This window comes from Pelobates fuscus, chromosome 1 (assembly GCF_036172605.1).
Source record: "Pelobates fuscus isolate aPelFus1 chromosome 1, aPelFus1.pri, whole genome shotgun sequence".
NCBI lineage: Eukaryota > Metazoa > Chordata > Amphibia > Anura > Pelobatidae > Pelobates > Pelobates fuscus.
In genome coordinates, this window is record NC_086317.1 from 300,574,696 (window position 1) to 300,602,354 (window position 27,659).

Consider the following 27,659-nt stretch of genomic DNA (forward strand, 5'->3'; position numbering starts at 1 on the left):
GTTGTATGTAACTACTAGATGGATTCTTGTTTTTTTCCTTTTCTTTATATTGTAGGAGCCTTTCCCGTGGTGTTTTTAGGGCTGATTTTATTTTTTTTAGATATTGTCCTTTCCTTGTAGACCTTTTGCCTAAATGACTGTAACAGTGAACTCAGGTGCTGATCTTTGTCTTTCGTTTTAGAGCAAATGCGGTGATATCTAATAGCCTGGCTGTAGATGATACCTTGTTTGGTGTGATTGGGATGGAAGCTGGAATTGTGGAGGTAGCTGTACCTGTCTGTGGGTTTTCTATATACAGACGAATGAAGAATGCCATTGGTGTAAGTTATTGTGCAGTCCAAGAAACTCACACTATGATTTGAAAAGTTCATTTTAAGGTTTATGGACGGGTGGAATGAATTGAATGATTTATGGAAGTCTATAAGGCTTTCTTATCCTACTGTCCATATTATGAAAATATCATCGATGTAACGATAATATGTATATGGTTTGTGGGGCTGTGTACATAAACATCTGTTTTCTAGGTCAGCCATGAAAAGATTAGCATAGTGGGGTGACTTTTTCTGGCTATTCTCAGCCAACTTGCACCTTTCACTTTCAGGCACATCTTCTGCTTTTTATGACACCCCACTTCTCTAACATCAGTTGTTTTAAGTGTTAAATTCTATCACAATGATCAGTATTGCTTCAGACCTGAAGAAGAGAGGAAAACTCTTGACAGCTTGTCTTTGAAATATTATGTTAGTCCAATAAAAAAGGTATCATTGCATACTGCAATACTCTGCTATTTTGGCATCTTGTCTACTGGACTAATACATCGAATCTACAATATATATATTAATGAATTAATTAATTAAATGAATGTGTTATTCCCACCCTGGGAATTATTGTAATTACATTACCCCTCATATTAACCACTCATTTCACAGTCTTGTCAACTTCTTTTATCTCTCATCATGACCATACTTAACGGAGTTGGAGATTTAAATATGATTATTGTGACTAAAAAATTAATATTCCAGGAGATTGACAACTCAGTGAATAACCATGTTTATATGGGAATTAACATATACGTTATAAACAGTGGTGATCAAGTGTTTCCAGACTTACTGGTATTGACTGACTGAGAAGGTTTTTCAGGGCTGTCCTCATTAAATGCTGTGACTAGAACATCCGTATTTTCACTTGCCATGGATAGTGGGGATGGACTGCTTTTAAATCGTTCTTCATGGTTTCCTGTAGCAAAAACAATTTTGAATAAATAGGAATATCTGAACATGCACCCAAAGATAATATTGGACACATTCCCAGAACCCTTTTCTTTCTTGATTCTTTTTGATTTGAGGTTTATAACTCAATAAAGATAACAGCCTTCCACACAGACTTGGCATTTAAAAGTCTTCTTAGGAAACAATGCTGTTCCTTGCTCTCATTACAATCTAGTTCTTAAACCAGGGATATCCTGCTTTTTTTAAAACCATCATTGGTTTTCATGGGGTTAAGAGCTGGATCTCTTGCTAGATTGTACTCCTGATTGAGCACAAGAGTGTCCTCAACCTTGAATGCATGAGATGGAGGGTATTGGTACCCTCAGGGAAGGTGGTGGCAAAGGCGGTTTGAGTGCATAATTGCTTCCCTTTCATGAATTACTTGTTAATATACCTATCATTAGTTTGTGGGCTTGATCTACTTAGGACATCTCTTCTGAATAGAGCCCCTGGAAATACATGGATTAATTCAGATCTTTAGCATAGCACCGATATATATTTTATATGCAGCACATCAGGCTTTGTTGATTTACAATTAAAAGGAATTTCGAAAAAAGGCCAACTCTAAAAATGTGTAAATAATAAATGGATGCCAAGTCGAGAAAAAGAAAAATGAGACACTAATTTATTTAAGACTCAGCACTGGAAGAGAAAGAAAAATTGATGTAGACAAGCTAAGTAAAGCTGGAATAAATAGTAATTAGGATTAATTGGCCTAAGGAAAGTGGTAATAAATCCAAGACTTAATGCTTTATGCGACATCTAATGCTTTATGCGACATCAAATTTAGTACAGCTCCATTTTCTTCTGAGAAATTCTATGATATATATAATATATATATTCCTCTTGTATAAAGTGTGTGTTTGTCTATATATATATATATATATATATATATATATATATATATATATATATATAGACAAACACACACTTTATACAAGAGCTGTCAGACAAAACAAATGAGAATTATAAAAAAGTATAATGGCACTATAGAGGGCAACATGTATGTAGATAATGTATTGTGTATCTCCATGACTGGCTGAGTTTAAGGAATCAGAGAATCAGATATTCATGTGTATTATAGTATATGCAAAGGTTAACATTTCTTAGGTCATATCAGTAATGAGTTTACTTTGCATAGGTAGAGAAAAATAATTAGAAATTCAACAATGTGAGACCCCAACCCCATCTTTAATCACTGTTGCATGTAAACGGAAATTGCTCTCAATACTTACTTTCCCAGGATCCTTTTATGTTGAAAGAACCTACAGCTGTTTTGCATTTTGAAAATGTTCCATCAACTTTAAAAGCATCATTCCTATAAAGACTAAAAGTTGAGAGATGGGAGTCAAAGTGGTACTTTGTTATCAGGACTCAGTAAAGGCTCATTTGTTACGTTTAGAATGGTCACAGTAAGGTACATTTGCATTTTAATCAGTTCTTCTCATAAGTATTAAAACTTGAAAAGATTACGGTCAATAAAAGGAAACCCATAAAGCATCAGCTTGTATGTGGGTCATCTTATCAGATATGCATCCAGAATTAAGATGTAGAAAAATGAGACATTTTAATGGGATTTATATTGTGCATTCTCATTTGGAATGTAAATATATTAATGAAGGAGTATAACCACAAGAATGCATACAGAATGATATTTCATTTAATATTTACATTGCTAACATAAGTTCTGAATATTTAAAATATGAAATATTATAATACATTTTTTTGACTATACATATTTAGAGAATAGATAGCAGTGAACCATATATTAAAAGAAAATAATGTAATTGAGGGGTTTTGGAGACCTAATAAGTCATAAGAACGTAATGGAGGTATGATTTAGAACCTTGAACTATATTCCTCTAATATATACTTTAGCATGATGTACCATCTATAGAGTACATTATCTTACATAGTGCTAGAGTTGTGGCTTGTGTTACTGTTCCTTTTGTGTTAGGGTAGCATACACAAAATGTACACAAGATTGTTTGGAGTTATACTCATGTAGCTGTTACTATTTCCAGCCACTATTGATTCAACTCATGGTTGCCCATGCCAAAGCACCTAGGATACCCTAGTCTAATGATTTGTACTATGTATCATACAACATGGTAATGTAATATTAGAATCACCTGTCCTCTTCGGGATTCCAGTTACTTGAGTAGAAATATTTTGTAAAAGATTCATTCTTTAGCCGTTCTGTTTCTACTTCATCTGCAAAAAAATTAGACTACTTTGAACATTGTGTTTCAGCCTAACAAAGTCAATCAGATTTTGGATTCAATTGCACTGGCAATTTAGCAAAACATTCTCTATAAAAACAAGACAAAAAAACAAATCAAAACCACGAATAGATGTAAATGTATTTCTAGATAATACCAGTGTTGACTATGAATAGCCCACCAGCATGGAAATGGTTACAATAAGCCATTGTGATAGATATATTGTGCCATTCCTACGTCACACTACAGGGAGAGAGTCATATTTAGAATTGCTTTCAATAGCCATATATATATTCAGTCACATGTATAAAGGTATTGATCCATGGTAGTAAGTAAAATTCATATGCTGCATGAAAATCAGATAATTAATAATATAATGATCCTTCAAGAACCACTCCATAGAATTAATGGATTTCTACATCACCGGGCCACTATATAAGGACCTAGGCCAGAAAAATAAGATAAAAACACTTCCGTGTAACTGAAGCTTCTTCTCTTAAAGGGACACTATAGACACCCAGACCACATCCTCTCATTGAAGTGGTCTGGGTTCACAGTGTTGGGTCCCTTAAACCTGAGCAGGTCATTATTGCAGTTTTAATTAAACTGCAATAATTACTTGTTGGGGTTAACTCCACCTCTAGTGGCTATATACCCGACAGCCACTAGAGGGACTTCCGGGCTTTTAGGCTGTTATGCTTTCTTATAGGAAAATCCTAGTGTAACTGAGGCTATTGCCCAGGTAACGGACTGAAGCTGTTTTTAACCCCTTTGGCTCCATGAGGGGGAGGGAGGGAAGGCTTGACAAAAAGGAAAGCTATAGTGCCATGAAAAGTAGTTGGTTTCCTGGCACTATAGTTTCCCTTTAAGATGTGTCAGGAATCTTTTAGCACATAAACAGATTGAGCAATGTTTCAGTCACATCACTTTCTTCAGGCTTCAACATATGGTCAAGAAATCAACCTGTCCTCTTCTGGATACGATCAATGTCAGATGTTTAGAAAATAGTGTTAGAAATAGGTTAATTCTATTATACAAGGAACATTATCTAGGTTGACTTCACCTTCTGCAGTTGAAGAGCATGTTTTACTTTTTATTAGACATTCATATTGCCTTTTAACATCCCGCAGCTCTTCCTGCAGATGGTGATTTTGCTCACTAAGCTGGTGATTGTGGATTCTCAATCTTCTGCACTCGCCCCTCAATTGGGAGATTTCCTTGTGTAGGTCCTCTTCGTAATTCTTTCTTTCAATGAACCTGCTTGGCATGTGACTGAGCTGAAATAAATGAAGCCTGTCAGAAAATGTTGTGTGGACGACATCTGTGTTAACGGTTTTCACTATGTGTACAAAAATGTTGGGGTCATAAATAGAAATATTGCCGATTAACAGATGGTAGTTATACAAACTAACTCTAATAAATACACCTTCAATCAAAGCTTTTTATTATTTCCAATTACCTCTATAAATTGATAGGGCATGTACTAATATGTAAAATATATCATGTGTTGCAGTGGAACTCATGGTTTTTGTTGTTTTTTCATACAGGCAAAAAAAGGCTATGAACAGGAAACTGTTACACCTTAAATTCTGTCAGTATCAGTACAGTACAGATGCGGTGGAAAAGAAGATACTGATGTGAAAGAGGGAGCCTATGTGAGAGACCAGATTGGCTAAAAGTAAGTATAAAGGTGGGAAATTAATGGAGCATTGATATAGACTATTATGGGGGGGAAAGGATGGAGCAAACATACAAAAAATTAGAATATCGTGCAAAAGTTAATTTATTTCAGTAATGCAACGTAAAAGGGGAAACTAATATAAGAGATAGACACATTACATGCATAGTTCAAGTCGTGATTTGTCATAAGTGCGATGATTATGGTTTACAGCTCATGAAAACCCCAAATCCACAATCTCAGTAAATTAGAATATTGTGAAAAGGTGCAATATTGTAGGCTCACAGTGTCCCACTCTAATCAGTTAAGTAAGCCATAACACATGCAAAGGGTTTCTGAGCCTTTAAATGGTCTCTCAGTCTGGTTCAGTAGGAATAACAATCATGGGGAAGACTGCTGACCTGATAGTTGTGCAGAAAACCATCATTGACACCCTCCATAAGGAGGGAGAGCCTCAAAAGGTAATTACGAAGGAAATTGGATGTTCCCAAAGTGCTGTATCAAAGCACATTAATAGAAAGTTATGTATGTGGAAGGGAAAAGTGTGGGAAAAAGGTGCACAAGCAGCAGGGATGACCGCAGACTGGAGAGGATTGTCAGGAAAAGGCCATTCCAATGTCTTGGGGACTTTCACAAGGAGTGGACTGAGGCTGGAGTCAGTGCATCAAGAGCCACCACACTCAGACTGATCCTGGACATGGGCTTCAGATGTCGTATTCCTCTTGTCAAGCCACTCCTAAACAAACAACGTCATAAGCGTCTTACCTGAGCTAAAGAAAAACAGACCTGGTTTGTTGCTCAATGGTCCTCTTTTCTGATGAGAGCAACTTTTGCATCTCGTTTGGAAACCAAGAAACCAGAGTCTGGAGGAAGAATGGAGAGGCACACACTGCAAGATGCTTGAAGTCCAGTGTGAAATTTCCACAGTCTGTGTTGATTTGGGGAGCCATGTCATCTGCTGGTGTTGGTCCACTGTGCTTCATTAAGTCCAGGGTCAACACAGCTGTCTACCAGGTGATTTTGGAGCATTTCATGCTTCCTTCCGCAGACGAGCTTTATGGGGATGCTGACTTAATTTTCCAGCAGGACTTGGCACCTGCCCACACTGACAAAAGCACCAAAGCCTAGTTCAATGACCGTGGGATTACTGTACTTGATTGGCCAGCAAACTCGCCTGACCTGAACCCCATAGAGAATATATGGGGCATTGCCAAGAAAAAGATGAGAGACATAAGACCGAACAATGCAGAAGAGCTGAAGGCCGCTATTGAAGCATCCTGGTCTTCCATAACACCTCAGCAGTGCCACAGGCTGATAGCTTCCATGCCACGCCGCATTGAGGCAGTAATTGCTGCAAAAGGTGCCCAAACCAAGTACTGAGTCCATATTCATGCTTATACTTTTCAGAGGTCCGATATTGTGCTATGTACACTCCTTGTTTTATTGATTGCATGTAATATTCTAATTTACTGTGATTGTGGATTTAGGGTTTTCATGAGCTGTAAGCCATAATCATCGCACTTATGACAAATCACGGCTTGAACTATCTTGCTTTGCATGTAATGCGTCTATTTCATATATTAGTTTCCCCTTTTACATTGCATTACTGAAATAAATGAACTTCTGCACGATATTCTAATTTTTCGAGTATCACCTGTATCAGTCAATAGTACTTTAACATTTGGACATCACGAGCTGTAAGTCATAATCATCGCACTTATGACAAATCACGGCTTGAACTATCTTGCTTTGCATGTAATGCGTCTATTTCATATATTAGTTTCCCCTTTTACGTTGCATTACTGAAATAAATGAACTTCTGCACGATATTCTAATTTTTCGAGTATCACCTGTATCAGTCGATAGTACTTTAACATTTGGACATCACGCTCTTCCCAGGCGCAATTAATATTTACTCTCATGGTGGATTAACAAGGGCTTTCACAAGGTCCAAGAACCCTGAGCCTATGTCAATCCAAATATCTTCATTGCTCACAGCTTTTGCACTTTATATATTCACATCTATCCATACATTCATAGGGATAGGACACTAGGTTTGAGATGCTGTGAAGTATAACAAGTATATACTTTTTCAGACTAAATAATTAATAGACATAAGAGGAAACTGACTTAAGTGAACTGGAATAACTGTTAGAGAATGGTGTTACAAAACAATGATCAGAAGGTATATAACCCTGGACAGGCCCCACTACATATATCTAGATAGCTCTCAAAAATAACTTAGGGGTTTAGGCAAGAGGGTAAGTGCACTCACCTTATTTCCATCTTGAGGGAATTATTAGCCTCAACCCATAGACAAAAGCTTTTCAACAGATATCTAAGTGTACCTAGCCTTCACTGATCAAATTATTGGTGCACCATATTTCTAATGCTTCAGGATTGGACATTGCTCAGACATGGACGACTTCTCTCCCTATCCTCCCCTAGATTACATTTTTTTATTTTTTTATTTTTTTTTTAAAAGCAGCTTTAATGAAAGGGAATATGGTTAAGCTCTCTAACACCACTCCACCACACATTTCTGAAAACTGTAGAAAATTAGTTAAGGAAACACCAACCATTTCAAACCCTTCCCACATCATCTTTGCTTAACATTTCCTCTTTCTCTAACTTCTAGCCCAGCCTATGATCCTTAGATCACTACGTGATGTCCTATGTCACAGCTGTTGCTCTAACATTGTAGAACCAATCTTATATGTAGGACAGTGACCCTGGTTACATCACTTGAGTTAATTATTGTTATTATCAGCATTTATAGAGTGCAAACATAATCATCAGTGCTCTACAATTATCAAATGGTGATATTAGACAACAAGTACTTGACAAACATAATACAACAGTGACCAGAGGTGAAGAAGGCTTTCACTCCAACTCAAAACGATACTCCCTCACTATTATAATCTGACTTTTATTCACGGTACAGTAAATTCCCACTGCTGAACAAAGAACTGTATATTTGCAGTCCTATTGTTTGTATTATTCATTTTATGATGGCCATTTAGAAACTAAGGGAACTTATCTAACTGAATATTCTAAGCGCGTAATTTTTTCTAATAATTTAAAATTGCATTTTAATTATAATGAGAGTGTATGCATTTCTAAGTATTAAGTCACTTAAACTAAGATCATTCTCTAACCTTCTGGTCATTAACTAAACACTATTCTTGCTACATTGCTGCAAAGGAAAGAGTTATAGCGTTAATCAGTTGGAATGCATTTCACAAAATATGCATGTTTCTGATGTATTTTAGTTGGTAATGTATTAGACCAGAGCATCGTACATCAAATAAATGATTGCATTGTTCCAGGTCCGGTTCATCTACCCTGAGTTTGATCGAGCTTAACCTCTATATACAGTTGTATTTAAAATCATTAAACCCATATTCAAAATCAGGTTTATTTCAGCTGTTTGCAATGAACAAATCAAACAAAAGAAATTAAAATAGATCAACACAATGAATGCTTCAAGTGGTTTCCATAAATTCAACTGAAAATGCAACTTTCATTCAATGCCTTCACTATCTTTTTTTATCCTGTTCCTTGTTTCTGAAAGGCCTTCTGTTAACTTTATGGACCATTCTTTTGATTTAGCTGTATTTCTAACATGCAGTCAAACGTGACACTCAACAAATCATTTCAGGTATTTCAAGTGTTTCAGCTCAAGCACACCTTGTGCAATTAATGCTTGATTAGTTGCATCAGGTGTGTTTGAGATAACACCTGTTTTGCATATTTGTGCTGTTGTGATGGATTCTATTCAGGGGGTTGAATAATTTTGAAACTGGAGAACTTGGGGAAACCACTTGAAGCATTAATAGGGTTGAGCTATGTAAATTGCTTTTGTTTGATTTGTTCATTGCAAACAGACAAAAATTGTAAAAATAAACCTGATTTGTAATACTTTTGATTACAAGTGTATGAATGGTTGCTACTTTCAAAATCACTTTTCAAAAGAAAAGTTGTTTCAGACGATATGAATTTTATCCAGTTTGGATGACTTTTGTCTGGCCGATCATTTTGGACAACCAAAGGGAGTAAATATTGGCCAATCAGTGTACAGCAAAATACAAATATTATGTATATATTTTGCAGTACATTGATTGGTGAATTTTTACACCATTTGGTTTACAGATCAGGTGAGAAGAATTGGGCAATAGAGTGAAAAAGAGGAGGAGCAGAAAAAATCTATATAATATATATTTATTAACTTTTACTGCTCCTCCTTTTTTCGTTTGTTAAATGTGTGACCCAAGGAATTCCTACAGAAAACTCATTCTACACCGTCTCCGCGTATGCGGATCTATGGAGGTCGATTCGCCCACTTATTCAACTGCTTGAGAAGTTTGGTTTCCTGTCGGGGTGCATTGTTAACCTTAAAAAATCCTGTGCCATGCCATTCCATATGTATGCCCAGGACGTGCCTCAGTCCAAGTATGAGCTCATATCCAGAATCACTTCTCCTAGGTATCCAGTTGACATTAGACATGGCATAACCAGACCACCAAAACAACAGCTCATATGCACACTCAGAGCGAACCTGTACAATTGGACTTCTAAACCCATATTGTGGATAGGTGGGGGGCATGCAATAAAAATTATGTACTGCCTCATATCCTGTTCTACTATCATGTGGCATGCTCCGCCGGAGGAGAGATGGTGGATGGATCTGGAGTCAGGGTTGGTGGGATCAGATCTTCCCCAATTTTATATCTGGCTAGACCAACAATACAGGACCCTCCCCAGGACAGATAATATTAGATTATGGGAGAGAGCAAAAAGGAATTTGGCACCTGTCTCAGTACCTTCACCCATGATCCTACTGAACATAGAACTTTCCTCCCAGTTATCTAGGGACTTCTCAGGGATGGAAAGAATAGGGCTTCAAAGAGTGAAACATTTGTACAAAAACCATACTGCAGTCACTTTTGAGATACTGTCCAAGCCAAGGTACACCTGTGACTCCTATGTGATTTATTTTGATACATTCAGAATAAAGATTTTGCTTCTAGACATAGAGTTAAGTGGGCAGCGGAGCAAACCCCTAACCTTTTTCAAAAATTTGTTTGAGGATGGAGCAGGATGGTAGGGATTGATCACAATCATCTATAATTCCATCAGATCAGAATCCATGAGATGGGGGGGATCGGGCACATGTAAAGTAATGGCAGGCAGAGCTGGGGAGTGGGAGCAGAAGAGCAGGTGTAGCGAGAGATCTGGGAGGCCGCAAGTATGGTATCTGTTTGTCTGGGTTACAACAACACACAGTAAAAATGATGATGCGTTGATACACTACCCCAACCAAGATATACAGAATGGGTAGAGGGGCTCCAGATGGGTGGTGGGACTTCATAAAATTACAGTCATTGTGGCAAGAACCTAAACATGCAGAGTGTAAAACAATAAATAGACTAGACGTGTACCAGTTCTTAGAGTGGCCGGACTAATGGTAGAGAAGTCAGAGAGAGTGCCAAAGTCAAGGACAGGAGCGATATGGATAAACGATATAATAAGCCAAGGTCGAAGAATTACAGAGATCAGGAGAAACGATTAAACAAACAAGTCAGAAACCAGGAAAAGTATACACAAGCAACACACTCTGCGGCTTCTAAAACCACAATAGGGCAACATGGAGTAGGAGAGGTAAGTAAGTATATATAGGCATAACTTAATTTGTATTGGTCCACGTCATAAGTGAATTCGTGGATGGTAGAAATCCTTATTTGCATAATTAGACACGCCATAATTATGCGCCAAATATGGTCTGGCTAATTTGTCATTCGGAACCGAATCTGGTCCGGTGAATTTGCCATTCAGACCCTATTTCGGCTTCCCACTAAACCCGAGGTGAGCAAGTGTGCAGCATCGCAGAGAATGCTGGGGACTCAGGTAAGACACACTTGCTTGGGACAAGAGCTAACTGCCACACAATCTTTCAAAAAAATATGCGCTGCGTTGCTTGGTGGTCAGTGGTCCTGAGGTGGATCATTTGCATACTATTAGGGCGCTTCCAGTAAAGCATTGTGGCTACGAATTGAGTAAAGTCTAAAGGGTCACAGTTGACCTTGTTTTTTTTTTTTTTTTCTGTTTTTGTTTTACTTTGCTCAGACGAGCTAATGGCACTCGTTGTTTACAATTTGTCTTCACTTTGGAAAATATACATCCTGAGTCTAGAGATTTGTGCATTGACCAAATAGCATTTAGTAACCAGGGTAACAACACAGTCAACTTAAATACACTTTATGCAGTTATTTTTTTACTCAGTGTTTTATAAAATATTCGGTCAAGGATTACACTTCCACCAGGGGAACTTTCTACCGCAAATGTATACTATGATCTTGACATCCTGCCTATTTGCAAACTTATGTAACTGCTTTTGTCTAACATTTTTGAAACCTGGCATTGTTAATGTATACTTATGAAACATGTTACAAATGTCTCCCCACAAATATGTACTATTATTTGACTGTCCAAAACTAAAGAATTTATAAAAATAAAAATCAAGATTATGTATAAACCTATTAAAATAAATGCAAATATCCGAGTCATACACTATTAATGTATAAAACTACCTTTTCAGTAAGCAGTTTTATTTCTTCTTGCGAATCTTCTAATTTCTGGTTGTATTCGTCTTTAAGCATTGCCATGTCCTTCTTTTGTTGTGAAATTTCCTCGTCAGCTTTGGCTAGTTCCAAAACTACACTTTCATTGGCTTCTTGTAGGTCACTAATCTGGTTTTTGAGATTGACTGAGACACAGATTGAGAATATACAATTAGTAAAAAAAAAAATAAAAAAAACTTTATTTAACAATAAGAGCTGTGATAGGATACATTTGACTACATGCTGAGTTTCTTTGCATTCAATTGTTCTTTATTAATCTATGATTCCTTTTTAGGAATGTATGAATAACATTTGGGAAAAAAAAAAAAACAGTTCCACAGTTTTGAGATAAATTTAATCGTAACCTTTAACCTACCAGATTTAATTCCTGTTTGTATTAAAATAACCTCTATGGTGTCTGCTGATTCCATAGTACTGCAATGTATGTTAAGAAACAAACAAGAAAGTGTATAAACAAATTAGTTGATGGGGGTCCTACTCAAATGGGCACATAAACTAAGGCAGTGGTTGTCAACTCATCCTCAAGGACAATCACTTATGTAAATAGTGTGGGGTATAATTACTGTAATATGGTATTTTAGAAAACTGTTTTGAACCTCAAAAAAAGGCTAAAGATAGTGGTGATGATCCTACGAGTAACCTGGCGCCGTTCCTCGTTTTCCTGTTACCTGAGTCTTACCAGTGCCTTTCCTCCTCTAATTGCAGGTGAATGACATCTGGCTTCTGCTGAGCTGCAGAAGCCGGTTGATGATCCTGCTGGTCAATCATTGGCTGAGAGTGTCAACTGAGCACTTTCAGTCAATGAATTAACCTCTGTGCACAGAATATCCACAGAAATTACATTAGCCAGCAGACATTAGCCAGAACTCTCTTTCCGGGCTCGCTAATGATGCTGTCGGAGCAATATAAAAAAAAATATATGTCTGTTCTTGTACCAATTTAAGTGGTCACGGTGCTTGGAGTAACCCTAAAGCCATACAAAGAGGTGAAAAGCAGGGACAAATTTTGCCAAAAAGTTACATTTGTAACTTTGTTCGTTTTACATGCAATATATTCATAGTATAATTCCAGTGATTGTTTTTTAGAGAAGGACCTGTGTCATACATTAAACAGAAGCAGATTTTCGAATTTACCTCAGTTAAGAATTAACAAGATTATCTGCTAATTTTTCTATGGCATTTTTTTGTGTGTGTAGTGAATGCAGTTTGTGTGTTTCTGTAGTGGATGATGTGTGTATAGTGAATGCAGTGGATGCTGTATGTGTGTGTTTGTTCAGTGGATGCTGTGTGTGTCTTTATGTTGGACAAATGCTGTGGGGGGTGTTTATTTTTTTTACTCCCCCCCCCCCCCTCCCTGCCTCTTACCTGTAGTCAGGGAAGGGGGACTCTGGATTCCCTGGTGGTCCAGTAGCTAGGCTTGTTGTAGATGAAAAAGGGGCCCAGAGGCTCTTGCAGTAAAGCCTCTACTTCTGACGCAAGCCCGGCATGCAGGGGCGTACCTAGAGCATTTGGCACCCAGGGCAGATCCTGTGTTTGGCAACCCCTCCCCTTCTCTACACCCTTCAACAAAATCCCTGCTTTCCACACACACAGTTACAGGCATACAGTCACACACAGTCGTAGCCAGACAGTCACACACCCAGTTACAGACAGTCACATACACAGTCACACACACACACAGTCACAGGCAGACAGTCACACACATACACACTTACAGGCAGCATCACACAGTCACAGGCAGACAGTTACACACACACACACAGAGTTACAGGCAGGAAGACAGTCTCTCACATACACACATACACACACACACACAGCCACAGGCAGACAGTCATACAGAAACACAGACACAAACACATACACATAGCCACAGGCAGTCATACACACACACACACACAGTTACATGCAGTCACACACACACAGTTACAGGCAGGCAGGCAGGCAGGCACACACACACAGTTACAGGCAGGTACACACACACACACACACACACTCTTACTTTCAGACAGTTTGGGCTAGATGAGGAGTGGATTCACTTAAGTCCTTCCCTGGAGCCTGTTAGTTGGAGAAGCAGGGATTCCTTCTTGCTTCACATGTGCAGCAGTAACAGCAGCGTGTAAGGGCTGTGTTAAGCTCTGATCTTTTCTTAGCTCCGCCTCCACTTTAATTCTGTACGGTACGGCCAGTTCAGCTGGTCTCAGCCGGCACCCTAGCTGCCATGGGGCACTATGCGGCCCCACAGCTCACACATGCCCCTTCAGCACCCAGACCAGTGCCACCCCTCTACATGCATGTTGGAGGGTGGGGGACTGCCGGGCCCTTGACAACCATTATGGTTGTAATCCCTTGATGGCTGCCCTGATCACGCCCATACTATAAAAGCCTTCTCATGACCTGGATGCTTTGCTTCCCTTCACCTCCAAGCTATACTAAACTTGCAGACTATCTGAACCCCAACCCCTACTTGTCCTGCTTCAGTCTGGCTTCCGCTCACAACATTCCACAGAGACTACCCCGAAAATAATGACTAATAACTTAGTGATGGCAAAATCCAAACACCATTATTTCCTATTTATTCTTTATCTTCTGGTTCTTTTGACATAGTTATCCACTTGATTCTCTTCTTCCCCTTTCGCAACCTGGGTCTTGGTTTTCTTCCTACCTCTCTTACTGCTCCTTCAGTATTTCCTTCTCTGGTACCTCCACCCTTTCTGAACCTTTCTTAGTTTGAGTTCTTGAAGACTCTATACTGTAATCTCTTCTTATTTCAATATACACTGCCTCTTGATGACGTTATGGGTTTCAGAATCACCTGTACTCTGATGATCCCAGATCTACCTCTCCTCTCCTGATCTTTCTCCCCATCTGCTGTATTATGTCACTGACCAGGGCCGCCATCAGGGCATGACAACCGCAACGGTTGTCATGGGCCCGGCGGTCCTGGGGGGCCCGGACTGCTCAGGTCGTCCGGGCCCCACATTCAGTGGGAACATACCGGGTCGCAGGGGGCCCTGCGACCCCGGTATGTTCCCACTGGGCCAGCCTCTTCTCCTGGGGGGCCCAGCAGCTGGTCACCTCAGGGCCCCCCAGGGGCTGGCCCTGCTGACACCCGGCGGGCGCGCGGGTGCACTCTCCTCTGAAGCTCCCTCGCGCACCGTACTGATGCCGGAGCCGGAAGATGACGTCATCTTCCGGCTCCGGCATCAGTACGCGGCGCGCGAGGGAGCTGAAGAGGAAGCACTCAGAGGTCACCCGGGTCACCGGGTGTCAGGAAATTTGAGTGGGTGGGGGTGGTGGGTGGGGGGGATAGGGAAGGCAGGAAATTTGAGGGAGGGGGGAGGGAGGAAATATGAATGAGTGGGGGGAGAGGGGGGAGGGGAGGGGGGGAGGGAGGAAATATGAATGAGTGGGGGGAGAGGGAGGGAAGGGAGGAAATTTGAGGGAGTGGGGGGGAGAGGGAGGAAATTTGAATAAGTGGGGGGGGAGAGGGAGGGGGGGAGGGAGGAAATATGAATGAGTGGGGGGAGAGGGAGGGAAGGGAGGGAGGAAATTTGAGGGAGTGGGGGGGAGGGAGGAAATTTGAATGAGTGGGGGGGAGAGGGAGGGGGGAGGGAGGAAATATGAATGAGTGGGGGGAGAGGGAGGGAAGGGAGGAAATTTGAGGGAGTCGGGGGAGAGGGAGGAAATTTGAATGAGTGGGGGGAGAGGGAGGGAAGGGAGGAAATTTGAGGAGTGGGGGGAGAGGGGGGGAGAGGAAGGTAGGAAATTTGGGGGGAGAGGAAGGAAATTTGGGGGGGGAGAGGAAGGTAGGAAATTTTGGGGGGAGAGGAAGGAAATTTAGGGGGGAGAGGAAGGAAATTTGAGGGAGGGGAGGGAGAGGTAGGAATTTGAGGGGGGAGAGGAAGGGAGGAAATTTGAGGGAGGGGGGAGAGGAAGGGAGGAAATTTGAGGGAGGAAATTTGAGGGAGGGGGAGAGGAAGGAAGTTTGAGGGAGGGGGGAGAGGAAGGAAATTTGAGGGAGGGGGGAGAGGAAGGAAATTTGAGGGGGGAGGGAGGAAGGAAATTTGAGGGGGGAGGGAGGAAGGAAATTTGAGGGGGGAGGGAGGAAGGAAATTTGAGGGGGGAGGGAGGAAGGAAATTGGAGGGGGGAGAGGAAGGAAATTGGAGGGGGGAGAGGAAGGAAATTGGAGGGGGGGAGAAGGAAGGAAATTGGAGAGGGAGAAGGAAGGAAATTGGAGGGGGGGAGAAGGAAGGCCAGCAGACCTCCCCCAGCCAGCGGCCAGCAGAAGACCTCCCCCTGCGTCCACTAACCCACCCAGCCGGTCACCAACAGGTAAAATATGTAATTCTGTCAGTGTGAGTGTATGTGTGTGTGTGTGTCTGTGTCATGGTGTGTGTGTGTGTGTCTGTGTCATGGTGTGTGTGTGTGTGTCTGTGTCATGGTGTGTGTGTCTGTGTCATGGTGTGTGTGTCTGTGTCATTGTGTGTGTGTGTCTGTGTCATTGTGTGTGTGTGTGTCTGTGTCATGGTGTGTGTGTCTGTGTCATTGTGTGTGTGTCTCTGTCATTGTGTGTGTGTCTGTGTCATATTGTGTGTGTGTCTGTGTCATATTGTGTGTGTGTCTGTGTCATTGTGTGTGTCTGTGTCAATTTGTGTGTGTGTCCGTGTCAGTGTGTGTGTCATTATGTGTGTGTGTCATTATGTGTGTGTGTCATTATGTGTGTGTCTGTGTCATTATGTGTGTGTGTGTCATTATGTGTGTGTGTGTCATTATGTGTGTGTCTGTGTCATTATGTGTGTGTGTGTGTGTCATTATGTGTGTGTCTGTGTCATTGTGTGTGTGTGTGTCTGTGTCATTGTGTGTGTGTGTGTGTCTGTGTCATGGTGTGTGTTTCTGTGTCATGGTGTGTGTGTGTGTGTCATTATGTGTGTGTCTGTGTCATTGTGTGTGTGTGTCATTATGTGTGTGTCTGTGTCATTGTGTGTGTCTGTGTGTCTGTGTCATGGTGTGTGTGTGTGTGTCTGTGTCATGGTGTGTGTGTCTGTGTCATGGTGTGTGTGTGTCTGTCATTGTGTGTGTGTGTGTCTGTATCGTGTGTGTGTGTGTGTGTCTGTATCGTGTGTGTGTGTCTGTGTCATTGTGTGTGTCTGTGTCATTGTGTGTGTCTGTGTCATTGTGTGTGTCTGTGTCATTGTGTGTCTGTGTCATGGTGTATCTGTGTGTCTGTGTGTATTTAAAAAGTGTTTTTACTCACCTTTTTTTTTTCTCTCCACGCCGTGCTGGTCTCCCCTCGACTGGCCCTGCCTCTATGGCTGAGATCATCAAGCATGATGATCTGAGCCAATCCAATGCTCTGCCATAGGATTGGCTGCAAAGGTGCTGCACACTGTGCAATCACGCTGTGCAGCACTGACACAGGAAGCACCTCTAGTGACTGTCTGAGTGACTGTCACTAGAGGTGTCACTAGGAAGCAATGTAAACACTGCATGTGAGTATGCGTAATGTATTATTAAATTAAAAGGACCAATATTATATATTAGAAAAAGAAATATATATATATATTACTCAACCATCTGGGGTGGCAAGACATTGCCTTACATATTACATACGGCAATATATGGGGCAATGACTTATGGGGCTGGCATAGATTTTTTTTTTCCAGGGCTGCTTTGTATCCCCAGTCCGGCCCTGCCCATGCTCACATACTTTGATTTGACATACCTGTTCTTTACATGCTAAGGCACTTTGTTTGACTTTTCATGTCAATACAATCATCACAAATAACGATTATATTAAACATAGTTACAGAGGCTGAAAAGAGACATGGGTCCATCAAGTTCAGCCTTTCTTATGTCTGCTATTGCTGTTGATCTAAAAGAAGGGAAAATCCAGTATGTAAACGCGTTCCAGTTTTGGAACAAATTAGGAAAAAAATCCTTCTTGACCCCAGAATGTCAGTCAGATCTTTTCTTGAATCAAGAAGCTGTTACCCCACATATTAAAATTACATATATGAATATTATGTTTTTGCACCTCCATAATTTGCATGGTGAAAAAACACAGAAGAAGAAATATTCTGAAACGTTACCTATTTGTTGTTGAAGTACTGCAGGAGAGTTAGGGTCAAATAAATTCAATACATCCTCTTTTTTTCTCTCTTTGTCAAATGTCATTACCTAGGAGACCAATAATAAAAGATATTCACTTGAGGGCACTGATATCTATGGATTGCCTATAAGTGCTTTGCTTTGAGTCATCCCTAACATTGATACCATGTAAAGCAGGTGCAGTATTAAAACATGGTATATCTAAAATGAAAAGAAAGCCATGCAGAGAAATGGGTTTTGTGTCAGTACGTAACTTAAAACTAGTGGTTGCTGAGTGAGGGCAGCTATAAATATAAACTAAGATAAATACATTTACACATCCGACCCCTGTAGATTTTTTTTTTAATAAAGTTAAATCCCACCCCCCCCCCCCTTTCCCCTGCTTTAATAAAATTAACCCCTCTCCAGCCAATTGATCACTGACTACAGTGATCAATTGGCAGTGTATACATTTTAATGTCATCTGATTTTTTTTTTTAACCCCTGAGGGTTAATTTTTGTTTTTTAACCCCTGAGGGTTAATTTTTGTTTTTTAACCCTCAGGGGTTAAATTTATTTTATTAATTAATTTAAGTATTTTAAAATTATATATTTAGCTAGCTGGGGTGGGTGGAAGTTAGTGGGGAATTGGGGAATTTGGTGTTAGGCTAACTAGGGATTAACGTTAAAAAAAAGTTTTAAAATAAGCTTCAAGAAAAGGTAAAAAAAAGTTTAAAAAAAATGTTTTAGTAACGTTTAAGTAAAAAAATAAAAATACCACCCCCCTTTACCCAGTCTAAATAAAAATTAACCCCTCCTCTGCCGGTTGATCACTGCCTACAGTGATCAAAATACAGATCACAGTATTATACTGTAATCTAAATTCTTTTAACCACTGAGGATTAACTTGTATTTATTTTTTAACCCTCAGAGGTTCAATTTATTTAATTAATTAATTTAAATATTTTATAATTATATATTTTACTATCTAGAGTGGGTGGGAGTTATGGGAAAGGGGCAGTGGCGGATCCAGGGGGGGGCAACGGGCAATTGCCCCCCCTTAGAAAACCAACGGTCTCCCTCTCCCCTGCCAGCACATGCAGGTGATAGCCCTGCAATGTGCCTGCGGACCGGGGAGGGAAATCAGAGATTTCCCTCCACGGTCCGCAGGCACAATGCTGGCAGCAGGGAGGGAGAGAGAGAGGACCCGGTAGCTCTTACCTGCAGTTCCTCCGGGTCCTCCTCTCGCGAGCATGGAGCGTTGCCGCGGTTACCATGGCAAAGCTCCAAATCTTGCGAGAGTGAACTCTAGCCCTGGAGCGCTGGCTAGAGTTCACTGTAACCACTGGGACCACCAGGGAAATGTCCCCCCTCCTCCCAGTAAAGGTAAGAAGGGAGGGGGGACATAATTAATATTTATTTTAATTAAATAAATGTAAAAAAAAAGCATATTATAAAAAAAGCCCCCCCCCATGCCTTATAACACACTCTCACACCCTACACACACATTGCCCCTCCCCCCTCACACACATATATACTGCCCCCCATACACACACACTGCTCCCCACACACACACACTGCCCCCCCACACACATACTGCCTCCATACACACACACTGCCCCATACACACACACAGTGCCCCCATACACACACTGCCCCCCGTACACATACACTACCCTATTCACACACACTGCCCCAGGCACACATACACTGCCCCCATACACACACACTGCCCCCATACACACACACTGCCCCCCAGACACACATACACTGCCCTCCATACACACACACTGCCCCAGACACACATACACTGCCCCCCATACACACATTGCCCTACACATACACTGCCCCCCATACACACATACACTGCAACTGTCACAAACACATACTGACCCACACATACACTGCCCCCCTAACACACACACTGCACCCCTGACATACACTGCCGCCCTCACTCACACACTGCACCCCTGACACATTGCACCACTCACACACACCACTACTCCTATGCCCTATGACAGCCCCATTCCCCAGCAGACCTCAGGTAAGTTGTCAAACTGTTCTTAAACGGTTTGACTACTTACTCTGGGAGGGGGTCTCGGCACTATTGGCACCATAACCACTACACTGAGCTGTAGTGGTTATTGTGTCTGGATTATATATTTAAATAATCTACAAGTGCCCCTCGTGAGATCAGGCTCTGGATCCACCAATGGAAAGGGGGGAATTCACTGTTAGTTCTGCTTACTGCTAGTTAGGGGTTAACGGTAAAAGAAAAGTTTAGAAAAAAATGTAAAAGTGTAGAAAAAGTTAAAAAAGTGTAAAAAAAATACATAAAAAAATGCTCATTACCACTACACTTGATACAAGCTAGCGGAAAAATGATCCCATGCTAAGGTTCAAAGTATGCCTTTTGAATTACCCTGGGATGTCTTCTTTTTTTTTTTTTTTTTATTCTTTTTTTTTGTGTGCACATATTAAACAAGGTAGCAGGCAATGCCACGGCAGCTCTTGCCCGCCGAAATGTCAACAATCAATAACACAGGTAGCATCAGTAAACAGTGCACATTTTATATTTATATTCAGTTAAACAGTCGTGACGGTCAACGCTTCTACCCTATGTGAATGTGTGGTCTCGGCTATGTTCTTCGCGTGCTTTAGTCACCTAGGGTGTCACCCCCTTCCAGTCAGGCAGATGATGTGTAAGCGTGGTAGTAAGGCCGTCTGTATAGTGGCATGGGGGGAGGTTGTATGTATAATAAGTATGCAAGGTTAGTTACAGTCTAGCGTTGGTCTCGTAATGTAATGTGGAGGCCCCTATCTTTGCAGTAGTAGTCTTCGTAACTTGTGCGTGCGGTTGTCAGAACATGTATGGTGTGTCCATATAGATGTCAGTAGGGCCCCTTTTGGGGGGAGGTCATCGTCCTTTAGAGGATTAAGCTAAGTGGTGTAGACATTCAGTCTGGTTTGCATCAACGAGGTAAAAAAAAAAAAAAACGAGTAAGAAACATCAGTCTCAGTATAAGGTATATAAGTCCCAAGGTGTGTTGGCTACGTTCTTCCTGGGCAACGGAGCAGGTTGTTCTCCCGAGTCGGGTGCCCCGTCTCGCTTCAGGTCGTGCCCTTGGCAGATGGTGTTCCCGGAGACTCCCTCGGAATGAATTCCGGTATGGTTGCAGGGTTCAGCCTGGACAGTCCTGCTCTGGGTGTCGGTGCTGTGTGTGTGAGTCCTGCTGCCGCCAGGATGGATTCCAATTCTTCGTAGCTTTGAGCCTTGTGGGTGGTCCCGTCATGTGTGAAGGACACTGCTCGCGGTGTTCCCCAGCGGTAGGGTGTCTCTTTGGCCCGGAGGTGCTGTAGAAGTGGCTGCAGTGATTTCCTCCAGGTAAGTGTACTCCTGGTGAGGTCCGGGAAGAGTTTTAGTTCTGTTCCCTCGAACATCAAGGGAGTCTTCCCCTTTGTAGCGGTCAGAAGGGTAATTTTATCAGTCAGCGACTGGAAGCGGATTATTAAATCCGCTGTTGCGTTTACCGGAGCCCTTGCTGGCTTCGGAATGCGGAAGAGTCCATCCAGCTTTATAGACTTGACCTGTTTAAGGGGTATCAAGGTCTCGAGGAAGCGTCTGATATAATGGGGTAGTTCCGGAAGAGTTACCGTGTCCGGTATTCCCCTGATTTTGACGTATCTCCTGCTCAGGTCTTCTAAGGCGTCCAGCCGGTCAGTAGTGGTGGTTTGTCGCTTTTCTAGGTCCAGCACCTTTTGTTCGAGCTGTGAGAGCCTGGAGTCTTGTGCACTCGAGCGGGTTTCAAGTTGGGCAATTTTAGCCGCGGCTCCTTCTATGGCCTCTTTAAAGTAGGCCATGTCCGCCACCAGGTCCTTGCGTAGCTCCGCCAGCATTATTTTTAGTTGATCCGCGGTGACCGGGTCCCCGGTTGGCCTTTTTGTGCGGTCCGGCTCGGGTCTGAAGGCTGCACCTTCCATTAGTTCTGCGGTGTAGTCCTCCGAGGAATAGGAGGAGAAGTCATCTGGCGGCGCCATTTTGGGCCATGTTGCGCGTTCCGCAGCATGTCTCCAATATCCCTTCCAGGGGGGCCTTTATCCGCTTTCACTTTCTTATTTTTTCGGCCCATAGTCAGCCTGTTGTTAACAGTGTCGTATGTGGGTTTTAGAAGATCTGATTCCCCGGTATAGGTGTAATCTCGGTTAGTGCGAGCCGGAGCTCCAGGAGATGCGACCGCTCCGTTGCGCTGCTAGCTCCGCCCCCTGGGATGTCTTCTTTAAGAAATGGTATACCTTTATGGGGTAATTGGATTATATTGCCTTGTAAAATACTCTAAAATGGGACATGGACACAGCGTAAACATTCAAAGTTTGAAAAAAACTGGAATGGCTGTGTCTCAAATGTACCCCTTCATTGTCCACATATACCTGGCAAAGGTACATACGGGGGTATTGCTGTACTCAGCCGACACAGCTGAGCAACATATGAAGTAGTATACAGTCGTAGTACACATAAGGTTTGCAAAATATACTGCGCAAACTCACTTTGTGTGTCAAAAAGGCAGAAAAAATGCTTACCACCACTACACTTGGTACAAGCTTGTGGAAAAATTATCCCATGCTAAGGTTCAAAATATGCCTTTTGAAATACCCTGGGATGTCTTCTTTAAGAAATGGTATGCCTATGGTGTAGTTGTAATACATAGCCTGCTCAAGTGCTCCAGAGTGGGACACGAACGCATCAAAACCCTCCATGAAAATTCACACTTAAAAACCTGAACTTGTCAAGTCTGTTTGTTGCAGGTTTTCTGGTCCCATGAGGTTCTACATAGCAACAAGCTGAAGAAAGGTGATGGCTGCAACTGCAGGGTACAGTGTCAGGTTAGTTAAATTTCCACTTCGCCCCTGGACCTTCACATACCAAGATGGAGTGTCACTTTAGCCTGCTCAAGTGCTCCAAAGTGGGACACAGACGCATCAAAACCCTCCATGAAAATTCACACTTAAAAACCTTAACTTGTCACGTCTCTCAGTGGCGTACATACCAGGGTCGCAGGCCGCCCCTGCGATCCTGTATGTACCCACTGGGCCAGCCTCTTCTTAAAAGAATTTTTTTTTTTAATTTTAATTATTTAAAAAAAAAAAGAACAATTTTGTGTTGTTTGTACAGTTTTTGCAATAATAATGTGTGCCTAATTAGTGCAGGTTAAAGAAAGTAATTACAAATAAATTCATTTAGTTGTTCTGATTTACAGAATATATAATGTGTCTGGGATTTTAAGGTTGTTTTTTTTGGTAGTTACAGGTCACAAAGCACAAAGAGTAAAATAAACTTTTAATGTGGAGCGATTTTAGAGTTTGGTATGTTTGTCTTGTAAGCTTAAAGGGACACTCCAGGCACCCAGACCACTTCTGCCCACCTCCACGCATATTATATACTGTTTTTTTTAAAGGAGAGAAAGGGCTTTAATTTTATGTAACTATATATATATATATATATATATATATATATATATATATATATGTTACATAAAATTAAAGCCCTCCTCTCTCTCCTTTAAAAAAACAGTATATAATATGCGTCGGTGCAATAAACGAGAGAGATGCAAATTGCAGTTGAACGCATACAGCAAGAAAATGAAAAAATTGCTTGTGTCATTAAGCGTAAGACAAGCTTCTGAAGCGGTGTCCTAAAGGGGTTAACATAGCTGGAGATAAGAAATTCTATTTCTAACTCTTCTAACTCGCTGTTCAAGTCACATGCAAGGAGGTGTGACTAGGGCTGCATAAACAAAGTGATTTAACTCCTAAATGGCAGAGAATTGAGCAGTGAGACTGCAGAGGAATGATCTATACACCAAAACAGCATCATTAAGCTCAAGTTACCTTGGTGACTAGTGTCACTTTAAAAACAGTTTACTAGTAATATCACAAAGTAATAAGGGGGCACTGTCACTTCCTACTATTTTTAACATTATGTTGTCTCATCTATATATTATACAAATATATATTTTTAAGGTGGGGAAAAAATACAAAAATGTAGAATTCCACATCTCTGTATATCATAGCTCTCGTTAATCATTGTACAAGCTCTGTCCTTTGCACCTCTCAGTCAACAGATAGAATATTAGAACTGAAACAATGTTTCTCTTTCATCTCCTCATATTTATTTTGTGCCCTGGCTGTGCCTGACCTGGACTGGACTGTGATATCATTTGTTGAATCTTTAATATATATTTAAAAGGAAACAGAACATCACATGAAAATAAAGGTTCACACAGCTAATACATGATTTTCAATATTTAATCTAATGGTGTAAATTCTAAAGAATTAATGGTCTCCCTTTAAGTATAATTATAATTAATCAATACCTCAAATTCTCTTCTAAGTGTTTCGATTTCAGAGAGAAGTAGATCCTTTTCTTCCAGCAATTGTAGATTCTCAGTTTCTACTCTCTTGAGTTCTTCGTCAAGATCATTTATTTTAACTTCCTTTTCTGTGAGAATGGATTTCAGCAGTGACACAAAGATATCCTGTGATGTATTGGGTTCTATGGCCTACAATCAAAGAGAATTGATATTGTAATCAGTGTTGTGTTATGTGTGCACGCAAATACTTTAAGGCAATGAAGAGATAGGAGTCACACGAACAGACCATTAAACTTGCTATTTTAAGCTCCAGATGTCATAGCTTACACCAAAAAATGCTTGAAAGGCTGCCTCTCTATTGCCTAGCAGCCTACATCAATACTTTCGTTCAACAGATCGATACATGTTACACCTGCAAACTGCAAAACAACTCATTTATGTTATAAGCAATATAGCTGAATCAATATTAGAATATTATTAAGTCCTGCAAACCACAGAAATCCCCAATGCTGGGCTGCACCCTCAACATTAGACACGTGGCACATTTAGCAGTGCTAATGGTACTTTTACAGGATCAATTTGACGTTCTTGAGAGGTATATTATTTAGCTTGTGTTTTGTAAAACTATTGAGTGCTTTTATATTTTTTGTCTGGGTGGATTGCTGGCAGGTAGCACATGTACGTGTCTTAAACCTGGCAATTATGTGCGTCTGTAAATGTGTAGATTTCCTAGTTTATTTTTCCCGGGCAGTTACATAGTTGCAAAGGTGTGTAGGTTAAAAAAAGACTGACGTCTCTCAAATTCAACCTTCAAACACATTCTTTTATGCCATTGATCCAAAAGGAGGCAAATCCCACACCCCAAATAATTATGCCACAAAAAGGGGGGGGGGATCCTTCTTGTCTTTATAATGGCAATCAGATTTCTCCTCAAATTAACAACCTGTTCCCAGTGGCTAAATATCTTTCAGGCACACAAATCACTAACCCTATGCACAACTCACATTGAACTATCCCGTAAATTGTTGTACAGATGGTACCTGGTTCCCACGCGCCTTAAACACAGCTTTCCCAACACATCAGATGTCTGCTGGAGATGTCAAAAAGAACGAGGCACAATGATTCACATATGGTGGAATTGCCCAGCACTCCGACAATACTGGAAACAAGTAGCAGATCTGGTAGTCAAATGCACCGACACTAGATTACCACATGTGCCCGAAACATTCATGCTTCTCCTTTTACCACACACACCACATAAATACCAAAAATATCTAGCGTACCACATCATCATAGCCACCCTAACTGTCATAAGCAGACAATGGAAAAAAAACACTCCCCCTACACTCGCCCAATGCATCACAGTAGTAGAAACAAACAGGAGCTACGAAGTGATGGCAAGAAAAAATAGACGAACAAATCCTCACTGGACCAAAGCATGGGAAACATGGGATACGCAAAAACCCACACAGACATAAACAAAATAGAACCACCGCTAGTAACATAAACCTCATCGACTAGAGGCAACACAATTCGATCACAAATTGGCCCCAAAGGAAAACACAACCTCACCTCCCCCCCTTCCCCAACACCACACATAACGCACATGAGAATGAGAAGAGACAGGGCACAATCGGGGCAACCATATGCCACAAGACAGCACCCATCCAAGCCACTGACATCAACATTGCAACAACAACACCCACCACCCGCGCAACTCTACAAGCAGGTATACTGTAGAAGACAAATGACGCTCAACAAGCAACAATCATTAACAGGCCAATAGGAAGACTGTAAAGGGATTGTGAAATATTCTGTAACATATTGTGTAACGTGGTAAACTGGTATCCCCCTGCGCAAGATTGACAATGTTAAACAATGTTATTACTAACCAGGTTTAAAAGAAAATTGTGATGCTCCTACAGTTTTTGTGAATTAGACTAAATATTTCAGGTTATAGAATGGTGCTGCTCAGCTGTGGGGTGGTTGTACATGATGATTGTAGATCATTTTAGAATGTTAGAGGGAGGGACAGAGGAGGTACTAGTAACCCCTTTGCAGTGCTAGATGGAAATGTTTGTCATGCTTGTCCTACTGTTAAGGACGCATGACAGAAAATTTCTGTCATTTACTAAAAAGTTAACCCCAGATCGCCGCAATTGCGGCGATCGCGGTGATCACAGGGTTAACGCTCTTCTGGTCTGCCTCGGTATCCGAGGCATGCCAGGAGCACCCGATCACACTGTCCATGCAGCTGTGATCGCTCTTATGCACAAGGCTGGAAAGATGAAGAGTGCGTTGGGATTCCAGCGATAGCCAGTTTCGCTCTTTTAACATGTCACAGTGGTGGGTAATTACATTCTAGTACAAAGCAGCAGAATTAATTATATAATGCATTAAGTTTATTAAGATGGGTTTGTGGTATGGGTGCATTGTCTAAATATACATAGGGGCTGATGTGTACTGTGGTTGTTGCTGCCGCCCAGGAGTGATGGGAGTGAGCGCAGAACTTGTCTTTTTGTTTTGTATTCACTTTTTGTATCACACAGCTTTGTTACATGGCTGCCGCCCATCCCATGTGTTCCCTATTAAGGGTTAATAAGTATATAGGGGTGTATTTAAAAAAAAATACCCCTCTCTGTCTCATTAGAGATATCTTTGCCAGAAGCTCAAGGAAGCAAGGTGAAGGGTCAGTGTAGGAACCGCTTAGGGGGGGTCTGCCTTGATGTTGGCAGGCGGGCATTACCTCCAATGGCCATTGGAGTAACCCAATGACCTCCATTTGTCTAAATATACATAGGGATTAAGGAGAGAGCACGGGTAACTTTTTCTTTCTTTGGTTTTTACTATATATTGGGGCTGATGTGTACTGATGGTGGTAGTGATGTGAACAAAATTGGAGTGAGAAAAGGGTTATTAAGAATAACAGTATAGTCATATTTGGATTCATGTTAGTGGTATGAGGTGTGTAGATGAAACAAAACACAAAACACAAATAATAAAAAATAAAAATAACAAAATTAGGGTTTTAAGGGTAAAAAAATTTAACAAGTGTAAAAAAGTAAAAAAATTTAATAAGTAAAAAAAAAAAAGTTTAACCCCTTAAGGACCAAGCTTCTATAATAAAAGGGAATCATGACATGTCACACATGTCATGTGTCCTTAAGGGGTTAAAAAAAAGTTTTAAAAAGTAAAAAAGGTTTAAAAGACTAAACAAATACATAAAAAAATGCTCATTACCACTACACCTAGAACAAACTAGCAAAAAAAAAAATGATCCCACGTTAAGGTTCAAAACATGCATTTAGAAATACCCAGGGTGTATTCTTTAAAAAATGGTATGCGTTTGTGGGGTCATTTAACCCCTTAAGACCGCAGCCAAATGTACAAGTTGT

The 27,659-nt window shown here is 41.0% G+C and overlaps 2 protein-coding genes across 2 annotated transcripts in view; one reads left to right on the forward strand and one right to left on the reverse strand.

The window, feature by feature from the left end:
• TASL (TLR adaptor interacting with endolysosomal SLC15A4) overlaps positions 1 to 27,659 on the forward strand; it is a 358,686-nt gene that overhangs the window by 113,822 nt on the left and 217,205 nt on the right. The gene's annotated exons all lie outside the window — the stretch shown is intronic.
• The window catches only part of LOC134569496 (repetitive organellar protein-like), a 52,152-nt gene continuing 26,693 nt past the window's right edge, over positions 2,201 to 27,659 (reverse strand). The window contains exons 3-9 of the mRNA XM_063428440.1: positions 24,268 to 24,453; positions 17,899 to 17,986; positions 11,759 to 11,934; positions 4,554 to 4,767; positions 3,401 to 3,482; positions 2,504 to 2,595; positions 2,201 to 2,211 (exon numbers count right to left, since the gene is read on the reverse strand). Coding sequence (XP_063284510.1) covers positions 2,201 to 2,211; positions 2,504 to 2,595; positions 3,401 to 3,482; positions 4,554 to 4,767; positions 11,759 to 11,934; positions 17,899 to 17,986; positions 24,268 to 24,453 — 849 coding nt within the window. The remainder of the gene's footprint in view (positions 2,212 to 2,503; positions 2,596 to 3,400; positions 3,483 to 4,553; positions 4,768 to 11,758; positions 11,935 to 17,898; positions 17,987 to 24,267; positions 24,454 to 27,659) is intronic.